Genomic DNA, 14,751 nt, shown 5'->3' with positions numbered 1-14,751 from the left:
GCCTTTTCAAAAGTGGCATGAAGTCTTGCATAAGTTATGAACTTCTGCTATCAAAACTCAGTTGTGATGGCCAATAGGACTGTAATGAAAACAGGGCCCCTGATAAACAAGAGAGAGGTATCATGTAAAAGTATGCAATTAATGTTTTAAATATTTGGCCTAAGGAGGCCAAAGCCCCTCCTCAAAAACATACAAAGCATACCTTGAATTTAGGTTTTTCCCCCGTTACTGGCAGAGATTAATACCCAAATAATATTTTCAATACAGAAGACAGTTGAGTCTGTTGTTAGTGTTGATTTATAGTTATTGTTGTTGTAAGTTACATTTGAGTGGTGCACCAATTTACTTGTATTACTGTATGATTTCAAGCCTAAGTAATAAAGATTTGAGATGTGCAAATCAGCTGGGTAATGGAATGGATAGGTTTGCTTTGGGAAACAGCCACAGAAACCTTGTTCCATAGGTTTTATTTTTGTGAGAAGACATGAATGTAACTCTGCTGTGTTAAGTTGGGTTCTCTCCTAGCATCAGTGCGCTGTTCCATGGCATTTGAGAATATAAACCCACACCGTAAAGCAAGCTTCTGTTAAGCACAAGTCAGGCATGCCTCAATTCACTTAAAACCATGGAATAAGTTATGCTTAATAATGAACTCCCAACATTTACAATGGGATCTCCCACTCTATCTCTGTAGAGTCTAGCTTTCTCCTGGTGTTTATTGTGCGCTCTCTCTCTCTCTCTCTCTCACACACACACACACACACACACACACACCAGCAAAACGAAGACATGAGACAATGAATGGGTTGAACTATGAGCCATAATATTTATTTATTTATTTACATCTGTAACATGCTTAACTAGCTGAAGTCAATCATGATAATATCTCCTGCTACTAATGTGTTGGTGACCTCACCTGTGACTTCATGCATCAGATCGGTGACATCAGTGGTGCTGGTAGACCCCCACTCAGCCAAATAAGCAGAACAGCCTTCAGATACAGTTGGTATTTGAAATGGGTAAAGTAGTATACAGTAGATTAACATCTAAAGGGGTGGATGTGTTTAAGTTCAATACATAAAGTGCCTAAAATTAACTATGTGCACCATGTTTGCTCTCATGAACAGTGTACAGAGGGGCCCTGTCAGTGCCATAAACTCTTCAGCTGTTAAACTTAACAGCCGTTGAGACTGTTACGGCTAAAGGAGTAGGAGACTCTCTGTTCTGCTTCACCTTGGATGAAAAAATCACTGAGACTTTGGCTTGGCTAATTCTGCATTAACCACTATGATGCTTCAGAATGTGTGAACAATCTCCCTTCCAGTGGCAAGTTTAGGAATGACAACAACAACAACCCTATTTGCACAGCTAGGGAAAAAATGGATGGGCAGAGTTTTGCAATCTTGAAATGCCAGATTAAGAGGAGATGTGGCTGCATCATACCAATTCTCTACCAAGACATGTAACTAATATAAACATTACCAAATGCCCCATTATTCATAGGGGTTAGGGCACCCCCTCGCCAACAATATGGGGAACAACATAGTCACAGATAACTTTATCTAGATGAGGATCACGGACCTTTATGTTCCTTAATGCTTTATTCTAATGAGCTGTGCCTTGCTGTTCAGATCAGGCCTCACAACTATGATGTAGCATTTGGGGGAAAAGATGCAACCTAGTAATCCAGCACTAGAGGCCAATATGGAGAAGATCTCCACCGCCACCATGTATTTTCCTTTTGTGCTCAAGTAAGTTGGAACAAAGGACAACCAAACACTGCAGAAGACCAACATGCTGAAGGTGATAAATTTGGCTTCATTAAAACTGTCGGGTAACTTCTTGGCCAGGAAAGCCACTGTGAAGCTGACGAAGGCAAGTAAACCCATAAAACCAAGAACATAGTAAAACATGGTGGCTGAGCCTTCATTACATTCCAGTATAATTTCTTTAGCCATTGAGTGCATGTCTGAATCTGGAAATGGAGGAGACGTTGCCAGCCACACAGTGCAGATAGTGGCTTGAATCATGAAGCAGCACAGAACAATGGAGATGGCCAATCCTTTCCCCACCCATTTCCTCATACTGGATCCCGGCTTTGTGGCCATGAAAGCCAGCACCACAGTGATAGTTTTGGCCAAAATACAAGAAACAGCCATGGAGAAGATTATGCCAAAAGCAGGTTGTCGAAGAAGACACGTCAACTTCTCTGGCTGGCCAATGAATAGGAATACACAAAGGAAGGAGAACAGGAGAGAGATGAGGAGGGTGTAGGTGAGGTCTATGTTGTTGGCTTTGACTATAGGAGTGTCTTTGTGCTTTATGAAAATTCCAAGCACCGAGACTGTGATGGAAGAAAAGATAAGAGCAAAAATGGAGGTGCTCATCCCTAATGGTTCTTCGTAAGACAAGAAGCTTATATCTTTTGGAAGGCATAAATCCCGGTCATTATTTGGGTATTGTCCACCATGGCACAGTATGCAGTCATCCATATCTGAAAAAACATTTCTCTACAGCCTTGTATATTGTACAATTCTTAAACAAGCATAATCAAGGATTCTTATTTGAAAGCCCTGCATTATTGTTCCCCTGGTTAAAATCTGAAATATGTTATTGAGTCATTCACATTGAGTTGTATTTCAAAGAAGCCATATTGATGGCCCAGGAGAAAACTGACATTTTAGAACACAGTGACTATAGGAAACAGAATCCCATAAATGAAGAAATATGTTTTTCGCTCACTATCACTAACTGGGAATTCTAACATGGGCCGTGTGGTTAGAATATGTAGTTCCTGTTCCCCATCTTGTTGATTAGGTATGGGTTTGTAGGTAGCTGTGCATCTAGCCTGACAAAGAACAGGAAATTAAGAGGACAATATGAGTTGAGGGGTGTCCTGTTTGCCATCTGTTCGACCCCCTGGGAACCCTGCCAATCTTAACTTGCTATACTTTGAAAGAGGGTGTGTGCAGAGAAGCTGAATGGGATTCAGATGTGGATTCAGATGTGGGCATTCTGAGGGAGCTCCATCAACCCTGTTGCCTGTCACTGTGAACTCTGGGGATTATATCTGAATTTGTTTTGGCCCTGCGTGAAAGCCAGCTTCAATGGGAGGAGTCCTGGGTGAGAGCTGGGAGACTGAGAGGTGACTGAAGGAAGTTGTAGTACAAAATATATTGAGGACACCAGCTTGGGGAAAGTTGCAGTACAGCATGATGTGCAATACGCACATGTAGGATCACTGCCAACAAAGTTCAAAAGCTTTATACATGACTAATCTTACCCTTCTTGTTTGAGATCTTCCCTTCAGCGCATGGAATACAATCATAGCAGCAAAATTGTTTCCCTTCCTTCTTTTTTCTTCTGTAACCTGAACGACAATTGTCATTACACAAAGAAAGCGGCCGTGTCTGTCCATAAAAGAGGAGAGAGTAATTTATAATCCAATACTTCTATGGGGTTTGCATTGCAATATCTAAACCACTCCTCAAGAAATCATTAAAATCATCTTTGGATTCAGAAAATATAAGTACCGTATTGGCCTAAATATAAACCGCACCCATAAATAAGCTGCACCTTTAAAATTCGGTGGCTTGGGGGAGGCTTGGGAGCCCTGGGCGGGATGGGTGCTGTTGCCCCATGCTCCAGGGCTGCTTTCTGGGGGGAGCAGACCACTTTGCCAGTGGCGTAAGGTTGCGAATATAAGCTTCACTTTAACATTGCACAATCGGAATTTGGAATAAAAAAGAGGGCAGCTTATATTCGGGCCAATATGGTAACTACAGGTCAGTTGCTAATCTCCCCTTCTTGGGCAGGGTTCTTGAGCAGGTGTTTGCAGACCAAAATCAGGCACTAGGAGGAAACTAATCTTCTAGATCCATTTCAATTGGGGTTGATTAAGGGCATTCTGTTAAAGGAATCTGGGGGTGTGTATCTCGTCAAGCACAGGGGGGAGGGCTAGGGCCATGCCACAACCCCAGCAGGAACCCAGGGGAGCTCGAGTCGATCCGCATCGGCGGAGCTCCCCCTACTGGTGTTTTGCCCTTACCAGACTTCCTGCAAGGCGGGCAGGAGTCAGATATAGTCTGTTGATGCCAATGCCTAAGCCAATACCACTCACATTCTGTAACTAATAAAGTTGTGGCCTAAATTTTGCCCATTAGCATTTAACCTAAAATTATGTGTCCTTGTGTCTTTATTCTCCTGGGGTGGCTGGGGGGCCTTGACATGCAAAGTGCTTTGACCATATTACACTGATCCTGACCTGACTGTATTGACTGCCAATTAGTTTCCAGGCCCCATTCATGCTGGTTTTGACCTATAAAGTCTTAAACATCTTAGGACTACAATACGTCTCCCCATATAAAGCAACCTGGACCCTGCAATCATCACCTAAGGCCCTTATTTGTGTCTCTTCCACAAGAGGTCCAGAGAATAGCAACAGAGGAACAGGGCTTTTCTACAGTGGCTCCCCATTTGTGGAATGCTCTCACCAGGGATGCTCGCCTGGTGCCTTCATTACATATCTTTAGACACCAGTTGAGAACGTTCCTCTTTAACCGGGCCTTTGGCTGATTATCATTCAATGGACTTTTAAATGTTAGTGGTTAGTGGGGTTAATGGCTTATTTTGCTTGTGCTTTGTTTTATTATGTATTTTGACTTTTCGTTTTGTATTTTTCATGTTGTGAACTTCCCATTGATCTTTGAATGAAGTTCACAAAATTAATTGATTGATTGATTGATTAAAAATAGGTGGGTGCTGTGGATTGGGAACCTATCAGTGTCCAGATATTTCTGAATTTCAGCTACCAACAGCCCCAGGAAGTTGGAGGTTTATAGGTTCCTAATTCCTGTAATGGTATAATGCTTGAAAGCATTTAACAGGCAATAGGCAGTTGAGCTCTATTACTGAAAACATATTTTCAAGTTGAAATATACACAGTCATTACCTGACTGGGCCATACAATGTCATCATCTTGAAGAAAGAGGACTTTGGCAGGGGGAGCCTTCGGGTCTATTCTACCCACTTTCACTCTAAGGAAAGACTCATTTATGAAAGTGATCCAGTTTATAACATCAAATCCCGCTACTAATTCCCCTTTTTGGTTGAAGGACACCGTTTCCCCTGCACTGTTGTTAAATGAGACACCTTTCAGAAAGTTGTGGAGCTAAAAAAGAAAAAGAGCATTACACAGTTCTCAACTTCATGATGTTCTATGATGAAAAAAATAAATACATAAAATACATTTCACTATACGATTGTGCTATTGCACCACATATTTTAGTCCTATCTGCTCCTTAGGTAACATGTCAAATAAGTACCTATGATCACCTGATAGCCTGCCAATTGGTAGTGGATAAACTTCAGTTCTGTTCAAATCTACTTAACCTGGAATTGACTCATCAGCTGGGACAGAGCTTCTACCTGCTTCTTGGCAGGTGAAGACACTTGCTCAGCAGGAGGTGGGGACAGAAGGCAGCAGAGAGGTCATTATGGTACAAACTGCTCCTGCTGATGTGTTTGAACCACACCAACCTCCTCACCCTCTCACATGGTAAGCGGCAGTGACCTATTTGCTGGGAATCTAGAGTAGCAGCTCCACCCCACCCAACAAGCCACTTCTGTCCCTGGCACTGGTGATATAACAATATTTTGAAAATGTCATTCTGGAAATACTTAAGGAAAGTTTCCATAAGTTCTAATTTAGATACTAGCTAACACTTTTAAAAATGAATCTACAGTATGTGTGCATATTGCCAGAAACCTTCCAACACATATCTTTTTGAATAATATATGGAAGAGTTGAAGTTAGCAATAGCTCCTTTTCAGCTACTATTGTTACTGAAAATAAATGACTGAATATATTCCAATGGTATAATAGAGGCAGCCAAGGTGCTTTCCAGATATTGATGACTACTACTCCCATTATTCATGAACACCATCATACTGACAGGGGCCGACGGAAGTTGAAGTTCAACAGTATCTGCAGGGCTTGACATTGGCTACCCTTATCATAGCAGAATGAATGAGGGGAAATAGCTTTTCCAACTAAGCTCACTTCTTAAAGAACAGAAGTACAAAAGGCAGAATACCAAATGGGTTTCTTGAAAGGAGAAGCCTCTCTCTCTCTCTCTCTCTCTGTCTCTCTCTCTGTGTGTGTGTGTGTGTGTGTGTAAACCATTGCCATAACAAGAAAATGCTCAGGCTTACACTTTTAGGTTTGCTTATGCAATATATTAGGTTTTTTAAAATGGTGCTTAACTCAATTCAGCAACTTTTCTCAACCAACCTTTTTTGGACTAGCACACATTTCTAATTTTGAGGATGAGTGCCAGTCACAAAATGGCTGCCATGGGAGCAGGACACAAAATTAGAGAGAATACATTTATTTCCGATCTCTTTAAAAGTTGTATGTAGGCTACTACTAGTAGTAATAGTTACATATTCAGCTCCAGTATACAACAATGGCATAACATACACACCTGCACACTCTTTAGCACACTAGAAGAACAATTTGATCTTTGAAGTAGTGGGGTTCCATTTTTGAATTAAAGGGCTACCATAGCATAAAAAAGGGCTTCCAAGGATAAAACATGGCACAGCTATTCTAAAAAAGCTGGCTTCTATACTTAAACACACAGAGAGAGTTCTTTTTTAAAAAAAATCAATAAATCCAGAGTCATAGTAAAGAGGCACAGAGTTCTTTTTTTAAAAAAATCGATAAATCCAGAGTCATAGTAAAGAGGCACAGAATTCTTTCTCTCATCAAAAAGAGGCAATATAGAAATGAATGGAGGCTCAGGAGCTGAGCATATAAGAACACAGGAAACTGCCTGTGTCAGAGCATTGCTCCATCTAATTCAGCATTTTTTACACTGACTGGCAATGGCTTTCCAAAGTTTCAGATTTGGGTGTCTCCCAACCCTACCTGGAGATGCTGGGCACTGAATCTTAAATCTTCACCAGCAGATGCTCTACCATTGAAACCAATCTTAGTGAGTTGTAAGAACAGTGTGATTCCCTTCATGCAATTCATATTCATTAACTAATCACATAATGTTGTATCTCATACCAATATATAATGGGTGGGATTCAACTAATGAGTTCCATCATCAGAAGCTGACACAAGGACTTTTGCTTGCGTAACAGGGCTTTCCTCCTCCATGTCCCCAAATTAGCTCTAGAGGGCAGGAAAACGCTCAGAGCGATGCAAGGGGAGAGGAGATGAATGATCGTCCCATTTGGCAAGCCCAAATGATTGCCCGGACAGAACAATCAACATAGCACAATGCTGAAATCTTCCCAAAATCATGAGTTTTATAATATTGGCATATACTGATTAGGGATGATAACCAAAACAACCACTCATCACTGTCGTCTTACTGTGAAGAGGAATGCCGATAAACTGATGAGAAAGGGATCTCATGACAAAAGTACATTTTGGTAGACAACATTACAAGACAAAGGTAGCCAATGTTGTGCCCCTCCAGATGGTGTTGGACTCTAACAAACCATCCCTGGCTATTGGACATGCTGGCTGGGGCTGATGGAAGCTAGAGTTCAACCACACCTTCAGGGCACTACTTTGGCTTTGACTGTCCATGAACCCACAAACATTATGAGCTCTTTTGCATTCATCTGTCCATGATGTTACCTGCCACAGCTGTTGATTCAGAAGCTTTTGCTTTCCTTGTCTTCTGTGTTTAAATTCGGATAACTGCATGGCATGGAAAGCATGAGCCAGAGCATAGGCAGCATTGTAGATACCATAGCTGTGGACAGTCATGCCTATTTCAAAAACAGATGCAGGAAGAGTTTCCAGCTGCTCCTCCCCAGTGCAATTTTTCTCAAACTGCTTATCTTCCCTCGAATCAGGGAACAAACAGCTAAATGTCTGCTCCCAGAAGATTTGGATAAATCCATCTTGCTTTCTTGAGGTAGGGCTCTGGTTTTGAATAAATTTCTGGAAGCCCAACACCTCATTTGAGTGAACTGCAAAGGACATAGCACCATGGAGGAAGTCTATATTCCACAGTCTTTGTATGTTGACTGATGTGAAATCCATTGGGGCTGTCATGATCCAGACTTTGGTCTTTGTTGGCAGCCCTTCATATTCTGAAAACTGGAGCAGCATCCTCAAAGCCATCATGCCCTGGATTTCACTGTGTAAGACTAATACATTGGCTGTTGCTCCCATGATGGCCTTAAGTGTTCCAACCGTTTCATCTACCAATTGATTAAAATCACAGTAAAAAGGTATTGCTGGGAATCTTTCTATAAAGTCAAAGCATATACCACTCTGAGAAAACACGGGAAGCACATTCTGTACAAACTTATTTCCATTGTCATCATCCTGAAAAAGCACTCCAACCCATGTCCATTGGAAATGCTGCAGTAACTGAAGAATGCCCTGATATTGATAGGACCCATCTGGAAACATCCAGTGAAAGAAAGCTCCTTGATTCTGGTCATTTATCGCAGGAGCAGAACCATATGTGAACTATAGAAAATAACAGAGGGTGGGAAAGATGACAAGCTTATTTCCATACTGAAGTTTCTCTGTGAATGCATATTAACCAATAAAATTGCCAAACAGTAATGCAATGTTTGTCCCCACATGCCAACATAGCTCCAATCCACATTTAAATGAACACAGCAGGGGGGGAAATATAAGGTACAAGCACACAAATTGTGCCCTTTTAAAATGGGATTATAACTAATCCATGAACAACCATAGTTAAGAAGTGCATACTATTTTGATTCAGCACTCATATTGCCTTCAGTAATTGTTCCCTTGTTTTGATGGCCACAGCAAGGAACGTGGCTATATTTTCTTTGGGTTAATAACAACTTATGTAATAAGGAGAATTCAAACATTTCTTCATCTCTCTTATTGTGATGAGATCCCCAAACTACAGTTTTGGCAAATATGTCCTTTACTCCATAGAACAGTCATCCGCAAATCAGTGATCACCAGGTTTTGATTGACTGTTTTATTTATCTTAAAACATTTCTGTACTGCCTTTCATAAAATCTCCATGTGGTTCTTACAAGTTTACAGTAGGAGATTCTGAGAATACTTGCTTTCAGGGTCTGCTTGATGAGATGGTACAGGTCCAAGGGGATAGAATCCTATATCATCATGGAACTCCTTCAGCTAGCTTTCCACAGACACAAAGTCAAAATAATTTCCTAACACCACTGATGGCTCATCCATACTGTCGTTTATTGTGGATAGCAAACTTCCTGTACCTCCAATAAACCTCTGCTGTCCATATGACTTTCTCGTTGCAACACATTCCCCTCCTTTAGTCCATATTTTCTCACACAAGGGGTACTCCAAAAGGAGATGGCATGAGAAAATATGAATGTAGGGAAGGGAAACTGTGGGAAGGCAGTGATTTGGAGGAGAATGTGATATGGACAACAGGGAATTAATGAAGGGACAGAAAGCTTACTGCCCACGTCAAATGACAGTATAGATGAAACCAGAGCTGCTTGCTTGGAATTAATTTACAACTCAGTGCCCAATAATGTAACACAGTATTGTCTACACTGACTGACAGCAACTCTCCGGGGTTTCAGGCATAAGTCCTTTTCCATCCCTACCTGGATATGGCTGAACCCTTCTGCCTGAAAACAGATACTAAGCTGGCATCCTTCCCCTAAGATTCAGTTGGCTCCTAATGAGATTGAACATGTAACATCACACTCTAACCAGCAAAGCTAACCAGCTCAGTGTTACAGAGCCATAACTAAAAGGAAAGAGAAGAGTCAATGGCTTGTTCAGCTCCCACATTTCATGCACACATCTTACCTGGGGGATCTTGTAGTTGCTCAGGATGGTTGCCATGTGGAAACCTATCTCAGCCTCAGGTCCACCAATGACTGCTATTGTATTGTCCTGACCATCACATTTATAGTTTGGGACTGACCTGTCTTGTGCGGAGAGCAGCTCCAGTGAGGCAAGATAGGTCCAGCTTGGACTGAAATGGCTATTAAAGATGTTCAAGCCTAATGTGACATTTGGTAAAATCAAGGGATTTTCATTGATCTCGTTTATAGCAAATAACAAGGCCAAGATGTGCTGGTAGTTCTGCGTCAAGAATCTAGAATGAAGAGTTGCAGGCTGCATCACTTTTAGAATATGCTACTTGCTGCATTTCAATTCAATATATAAATAAATATTACTATTCAAGGCTGTGTGTGTGTGTGTGTGTGTGTGTGTGTGTTTGGCATGTTTTGGTGTGATAGTTAGAACTCAGTATATATCATTTATTATAGGAAACCTCATACCTGCACTGAGCAAGAAAACTACCATGGAATGTAACTATGGACTGCAGGGTTTCAAGGGAATCAATGGGATAAATTGATCTATGATTGCAGGATGCTAGCTAAATCTACTACTACTACCACCACTTCTCTGGTAGCACTAGTACTCCTGCTTCTAGCAGCAATTGTAATAATAACAGTGATATAGCTTCAGGGTGGATGGAATAGGTTAATAGCCAACATTAGTCATCATCAGAGTAGACTTCACTCTATTGGTTTCAGATGCTCTGCTCTATGACTTAGTTGGCTATAATGCACTGTTTTTCTGGCAAGAGGGGACAATGAGCTGTAGCGTTGCATTTAAAGTGATTTTGCATCACATTGAAAGTAAAGCCAGTATTCACTTGCTAGATAATAGTATCTGGAAGGATGACATGGTGAAAGAATCGAAATAAGTGCTTACACAGTCTGATCAAGCAGTTCCTCAGAGGGATGCTTAGTGAAGCTTATTGGGTTGGAGAAAATGTAGATCTGAGAAAGGATGCCGGCAATGAGGAACTCTCCTGGCAGATAATACTTGTGAAGTATAGGAAGGCTGCTGATGGTATAGTTAGCAAGGTGAATATTGCATGATACCTGAGGCATCAGCACTAATGCAACCATCACAAGCCCCACCATCTTGCATGAAAATCTTGCCTCTAGGCATCAGTTCATTACTTATAGTTTGCTAGTTGCTAGTGGAATTATCTAAGGAGAAGATTAGGCACAATCCTAGTTGATTGAATAATTACAGGGAGGATAATCATCTCTTGGCTATAGCATGCTTTATGAGACATTGCAGACAACACAGAACTCTCATATCTCAACAGGATGCTGATCTCATCCCTGTGGTGGCAGGGTGTGGTTGGGTTGGAAGGTTCCTTGGCAAACAGCCCTCTGGCAGGGCCAACCGTTGGACACCCTCCTACATTGTTACAACCCATCTCATGGGACACCATTTTAACCTACAAGGCCTCAGAGAAACACTGCGTAAGAGGATTGCAGGAAATGAAAATGACAGCTAGACCCACCCAGTTGTCCAGACGTTGCCAAAGAAAACATGTTTTTCATAGTTCATTAAAATTCTCCTCTGATCTCCACCTAGAGGAACAGAAACAGTATGCAGAGAGACCAAAATAGAAAACAGTGTGCAAGAGCTATATTTCTGGGGGTGGCATAAAACATTTATTTATTAATTTATGAAATTTCTTGGCTGCCCTTGACCTTAAGTTCACAGGGCAGGTCACAAATATAATCAGGTAACATAAAAATCTAATAAAACTAGCAAATGAATGTACATTTAAAAAACAACAACCCAGCAGTGGTCCCACATTCCAGATTGTCATTCAGCTTTTCAAATCTAGAATGCTTCTGCATTCAGTCATCAATTTTAATTGTCATAAGATATCTGGGGTAGCTCAGATGGTACAGCATCTCAGGGTTGTGGGTTCAAGCTCCAGGTTGGAAAAAGATTCCATTGCAGGGGGCTGGAACAGATGATCCTTCTTATGCCTTCCAACTCTAAAATTCAATGATTCTATGTCACACTGAAAGTTTTTCATGCTGTACAGCCATTTCAAGAACTGCACAGTATTAAACTCTGTTACAGTAGTAGTAGCAGCAGTAGTAGTAGAAGTAGTAGTAGAACAACAACAATTATCACCATCATCCTGGAAGAGTCACTCAAGGTCAAGGTCAAGGTAACCCTGCCCGTACGGGCCAGTCTTGACAGACTCTGGGGTTGTGCGCCCATCTCACTTAAGAGGCCAGGGGCCAGCGCTGTCCGGAGACACTTCCGGGTCACGTGGCCAGCGTGACAAAGCTGCATCTGGCGAGCCAGCGCAGCACACGGAAATGCCGTTTACCTTCCCGCCAGTAAGCGGTCCCTATTTATCTACTTGCACCCGGGGGTGCTTTCGAACTGCTAGGTTGGCAGGCGCTGGGACCAAGCAACGGGAGCGCACCCCGCCGCAGGGATTCGAACCGCCGACCTTTCGATCGGCAAGTCCTAGGCGCTGAGGCTTTAACCCACAGCGCCACCCGCGTCCCTAGTGTTATATTAGGCTTGACCTAATCCCCAGATTTCCTAGGCACTTTATCCAAAACTGCAGGCAGAATCCCCATCCCCTGTGCTTTTTTAAAGGGTGCGCACTGCCCAAGCCCAACACAGATACCCCACCCTGGGACCCAAATGCATGCTTAGTTTGCCTTTCTGGTTAACCTTCCCTGCACAAGCTAATAATAACAGACAGAGAAGCAAGCTTTCAAACACATCAAACTATCTTATTTTATTTTAATAAAGCCAGTGTGGTGTACAGTTGGATTCAGGCTATGAATGTCTAGATGACCTGTTCTGGCATTTTTTAAAAAAAAAAAAAACACATGAAAAAACATGTCAGGGTTGTTCCCATTCTGACAAACAGTGAGGGCTCTGAAGAGGAGGAAGGGCAAGCTGAGGGGAGTAGAAACTTGAGCCTTTCACACAGCAAGAGCGAAATAAGCCTCTCTCGCTCTGAAATGTTGCCTGTCAGTTCTCAAAGCAACAGAGAGCTGACAAAGATAACAGAACTGGCTGGAGGAGAACAGGCAGGGGTAGAGTCCACTCCAGGACTGGCCATCCTAAGACCAGGAGCAGGACAGACTGGAAGAAGGTGGAGTAGAAAGTGGAAAGTACCCTGCTTTGGCAGGAAACAATAGTTGAGTCAACTGACTCTGACAGTGATGGATGAGTTAAGGAAGCTCTGACTGCTGAATCCTGTAATTGCTGAATAAATGTGAAAGTAATAAAGCTGCCAATGTGCTGTGTCTTGTGTGAGAGAGACGTACTAAACCTGACAAAACACTACCAGGCAGAGGCAATGTGGCAGTCTCATAAATGGATCCACAGGGCTCTGATTTCTGAACTGGACTCAGGATCCAATTGAATCAGATGAATCCACTGTAGAATCCACCTTCTGTGGAATCCTCTTCCACCCCTTGGCTTCTGGGAAACTTACAAAGAAATTGGGCAGGTTTTTATATCATAGGCAAAGTCAACTACTAGAATTTGTTTAGTGTGTGCTACTTTCTTCTTATTAACATATCTTTGTTGTTCAGCTCAGGCCTCAGAATAATGATATAGCATTTGGGGAAAAAGATGCAGCCCAGTAAGCCAGCACTGGAGGTCAAGATGGAGAAGGTCTCAACTGCCACCATGTATTTCCCCTTTGTGCTCAAGTAGGTTGGAATGAAGGACAGCCAAACACTGCAGAAGACCAACATGCTGAAGGTGATGAACTTGGCTTCATTGAAACTGTCTGGCAATTTCCTGGCTAGGAAAGCCACAGTGAAGCTGACAAAGGCAAGTACACCCATGAAACCCAGGACGGAGTAAAACATGGTGACAGACCCTTCATTGCATTCCACTGTAATTTCTTCAGGCATGGAGTTCATGTCAGATTCTGGGAATGGAGGAGAGGTTGCAAGCCATACACTGCACATTGTGGCTTGATTAAGAGTGCAGGAAAGAACAATGGAAAAAGCCAGTCTATTGCCCACCCACTTCCTCATCCTGGACCCAGGCTTGGTGGCCATGAAAGCCAGAAACACTATGATGGTTTTGGCCAAAACAGAAGAGACAGCAACTGAGAAGATGACACCAAACATGGTTTGTCGAAGGAGACACATCACCGTCTGAGGTTGCCCAATGAAAAACAGAGGGCAAAGGAAACAGAGCAGGAGGGAGATGAGGAGAGTGTAGGTGAGGTCCCGGTTGTTGGCTTTGACTATGGGAGTGTCCTTATGCTGAATGAAGACCCAAAGCACCAAAGCTGTGATGGAAGAAAAGGAAAGTGCCAGAATGGCCAAACTGGTCTCCAAAGGTTCTTCATAAGACAAGAAGCTAATACTTTTGGGAATGCAGGAATCTTTGTTGATATTTGGATATTGTCCTTCTGGACATAGAAAGCAGTCCGCCATGTCTGAAAAAGATAGAAATCTTTATTGTACATAGAATCCCACATTGTAGCTTACTGTACTAATCAACCTGGTTCGTCAAAATCTGTAAGAGACATGTGCCATCTCAATAGGGCTCTACAAGCAAGTATGTTCCAAAAGCAACCAATGGTGTAGATCTCCTTTAATCAAAGGAAATTCAACCAAGCACTGAAGCTGTCTCTCTTATTGGAGAGCAAATGCATTGTAGTCATGTTAGACTAGAGGTGTTTAGAACTGTGTCTATCCTAAAAGAAATGTCCTATCAGCCTTGAAGCTCACTGAGTTATCTTACACCAACAACTATGTCTCAGACTAACCTTCTAGCAGTTCCCTCACTGAAAGAAGCAAAGTTACAGGGAACCAGGCAGAAGGCCTTCTCGGTAGTGGTGCCCGCCCTGTGGAACACCCTCCCTTCAGATGTCAAGGAAATAAACAACTATCTGACGTGTAGAAGACATCTGA

The 14,751-nt window shown here is 42.3% G+C and overlaps 1 protein-coding gene across 1 annotated transcript; it reads right to left on the bottom strand.

The window, feature by feature from the left end:
* Positions 1–1,592: 1,592 nt before the first annotated feature.
* LOC128399008 (vomeronasal type-2 receptor 26-like) lies at positions 1,593–10,953 on the bottom strand. Its single transcript, XM_053360266.1, has 6 exons — positions 10,739–10,953; positions 9,821–10,112; positions 7,658–8,503; positions 4,952–5,170; positions 3,284–3,410; positions 1,593–2,494 (listed from the first exon to the last, which is right to left on the bottom strand). The coding sequence occupies exons 1-6, from the start codon at positions 10,951–10,953 to the stop codon at positions 1,593–1,595; spliced, it is 2,601 nt and encodes an 866-aa protein (XP_053216241.1).
* Positions 10,954–14,751: the final 3,798 nt, after the last annotated feature.

Source organism: Podarcis raffonei, chromosome 13 (genome assembly GCF_027172205.1).
Source record: "Podarcis raffonei isolate rPodRaf1 chromosome 13, rPodRaf1.pri, whole genome shotgun sequence".
In the NCBI taxonomy this organism is placed as follows: Eukaryota; Metazoa; Chordata; class Lepidosauria; order Squamata; family Lacertidae; genus Podarcis; species Podarcis raffonei.
Note: the sequence above shows the minus strand (reverse complement) of the source record. Positions and strands in the feature narration are given on the sequence as shown.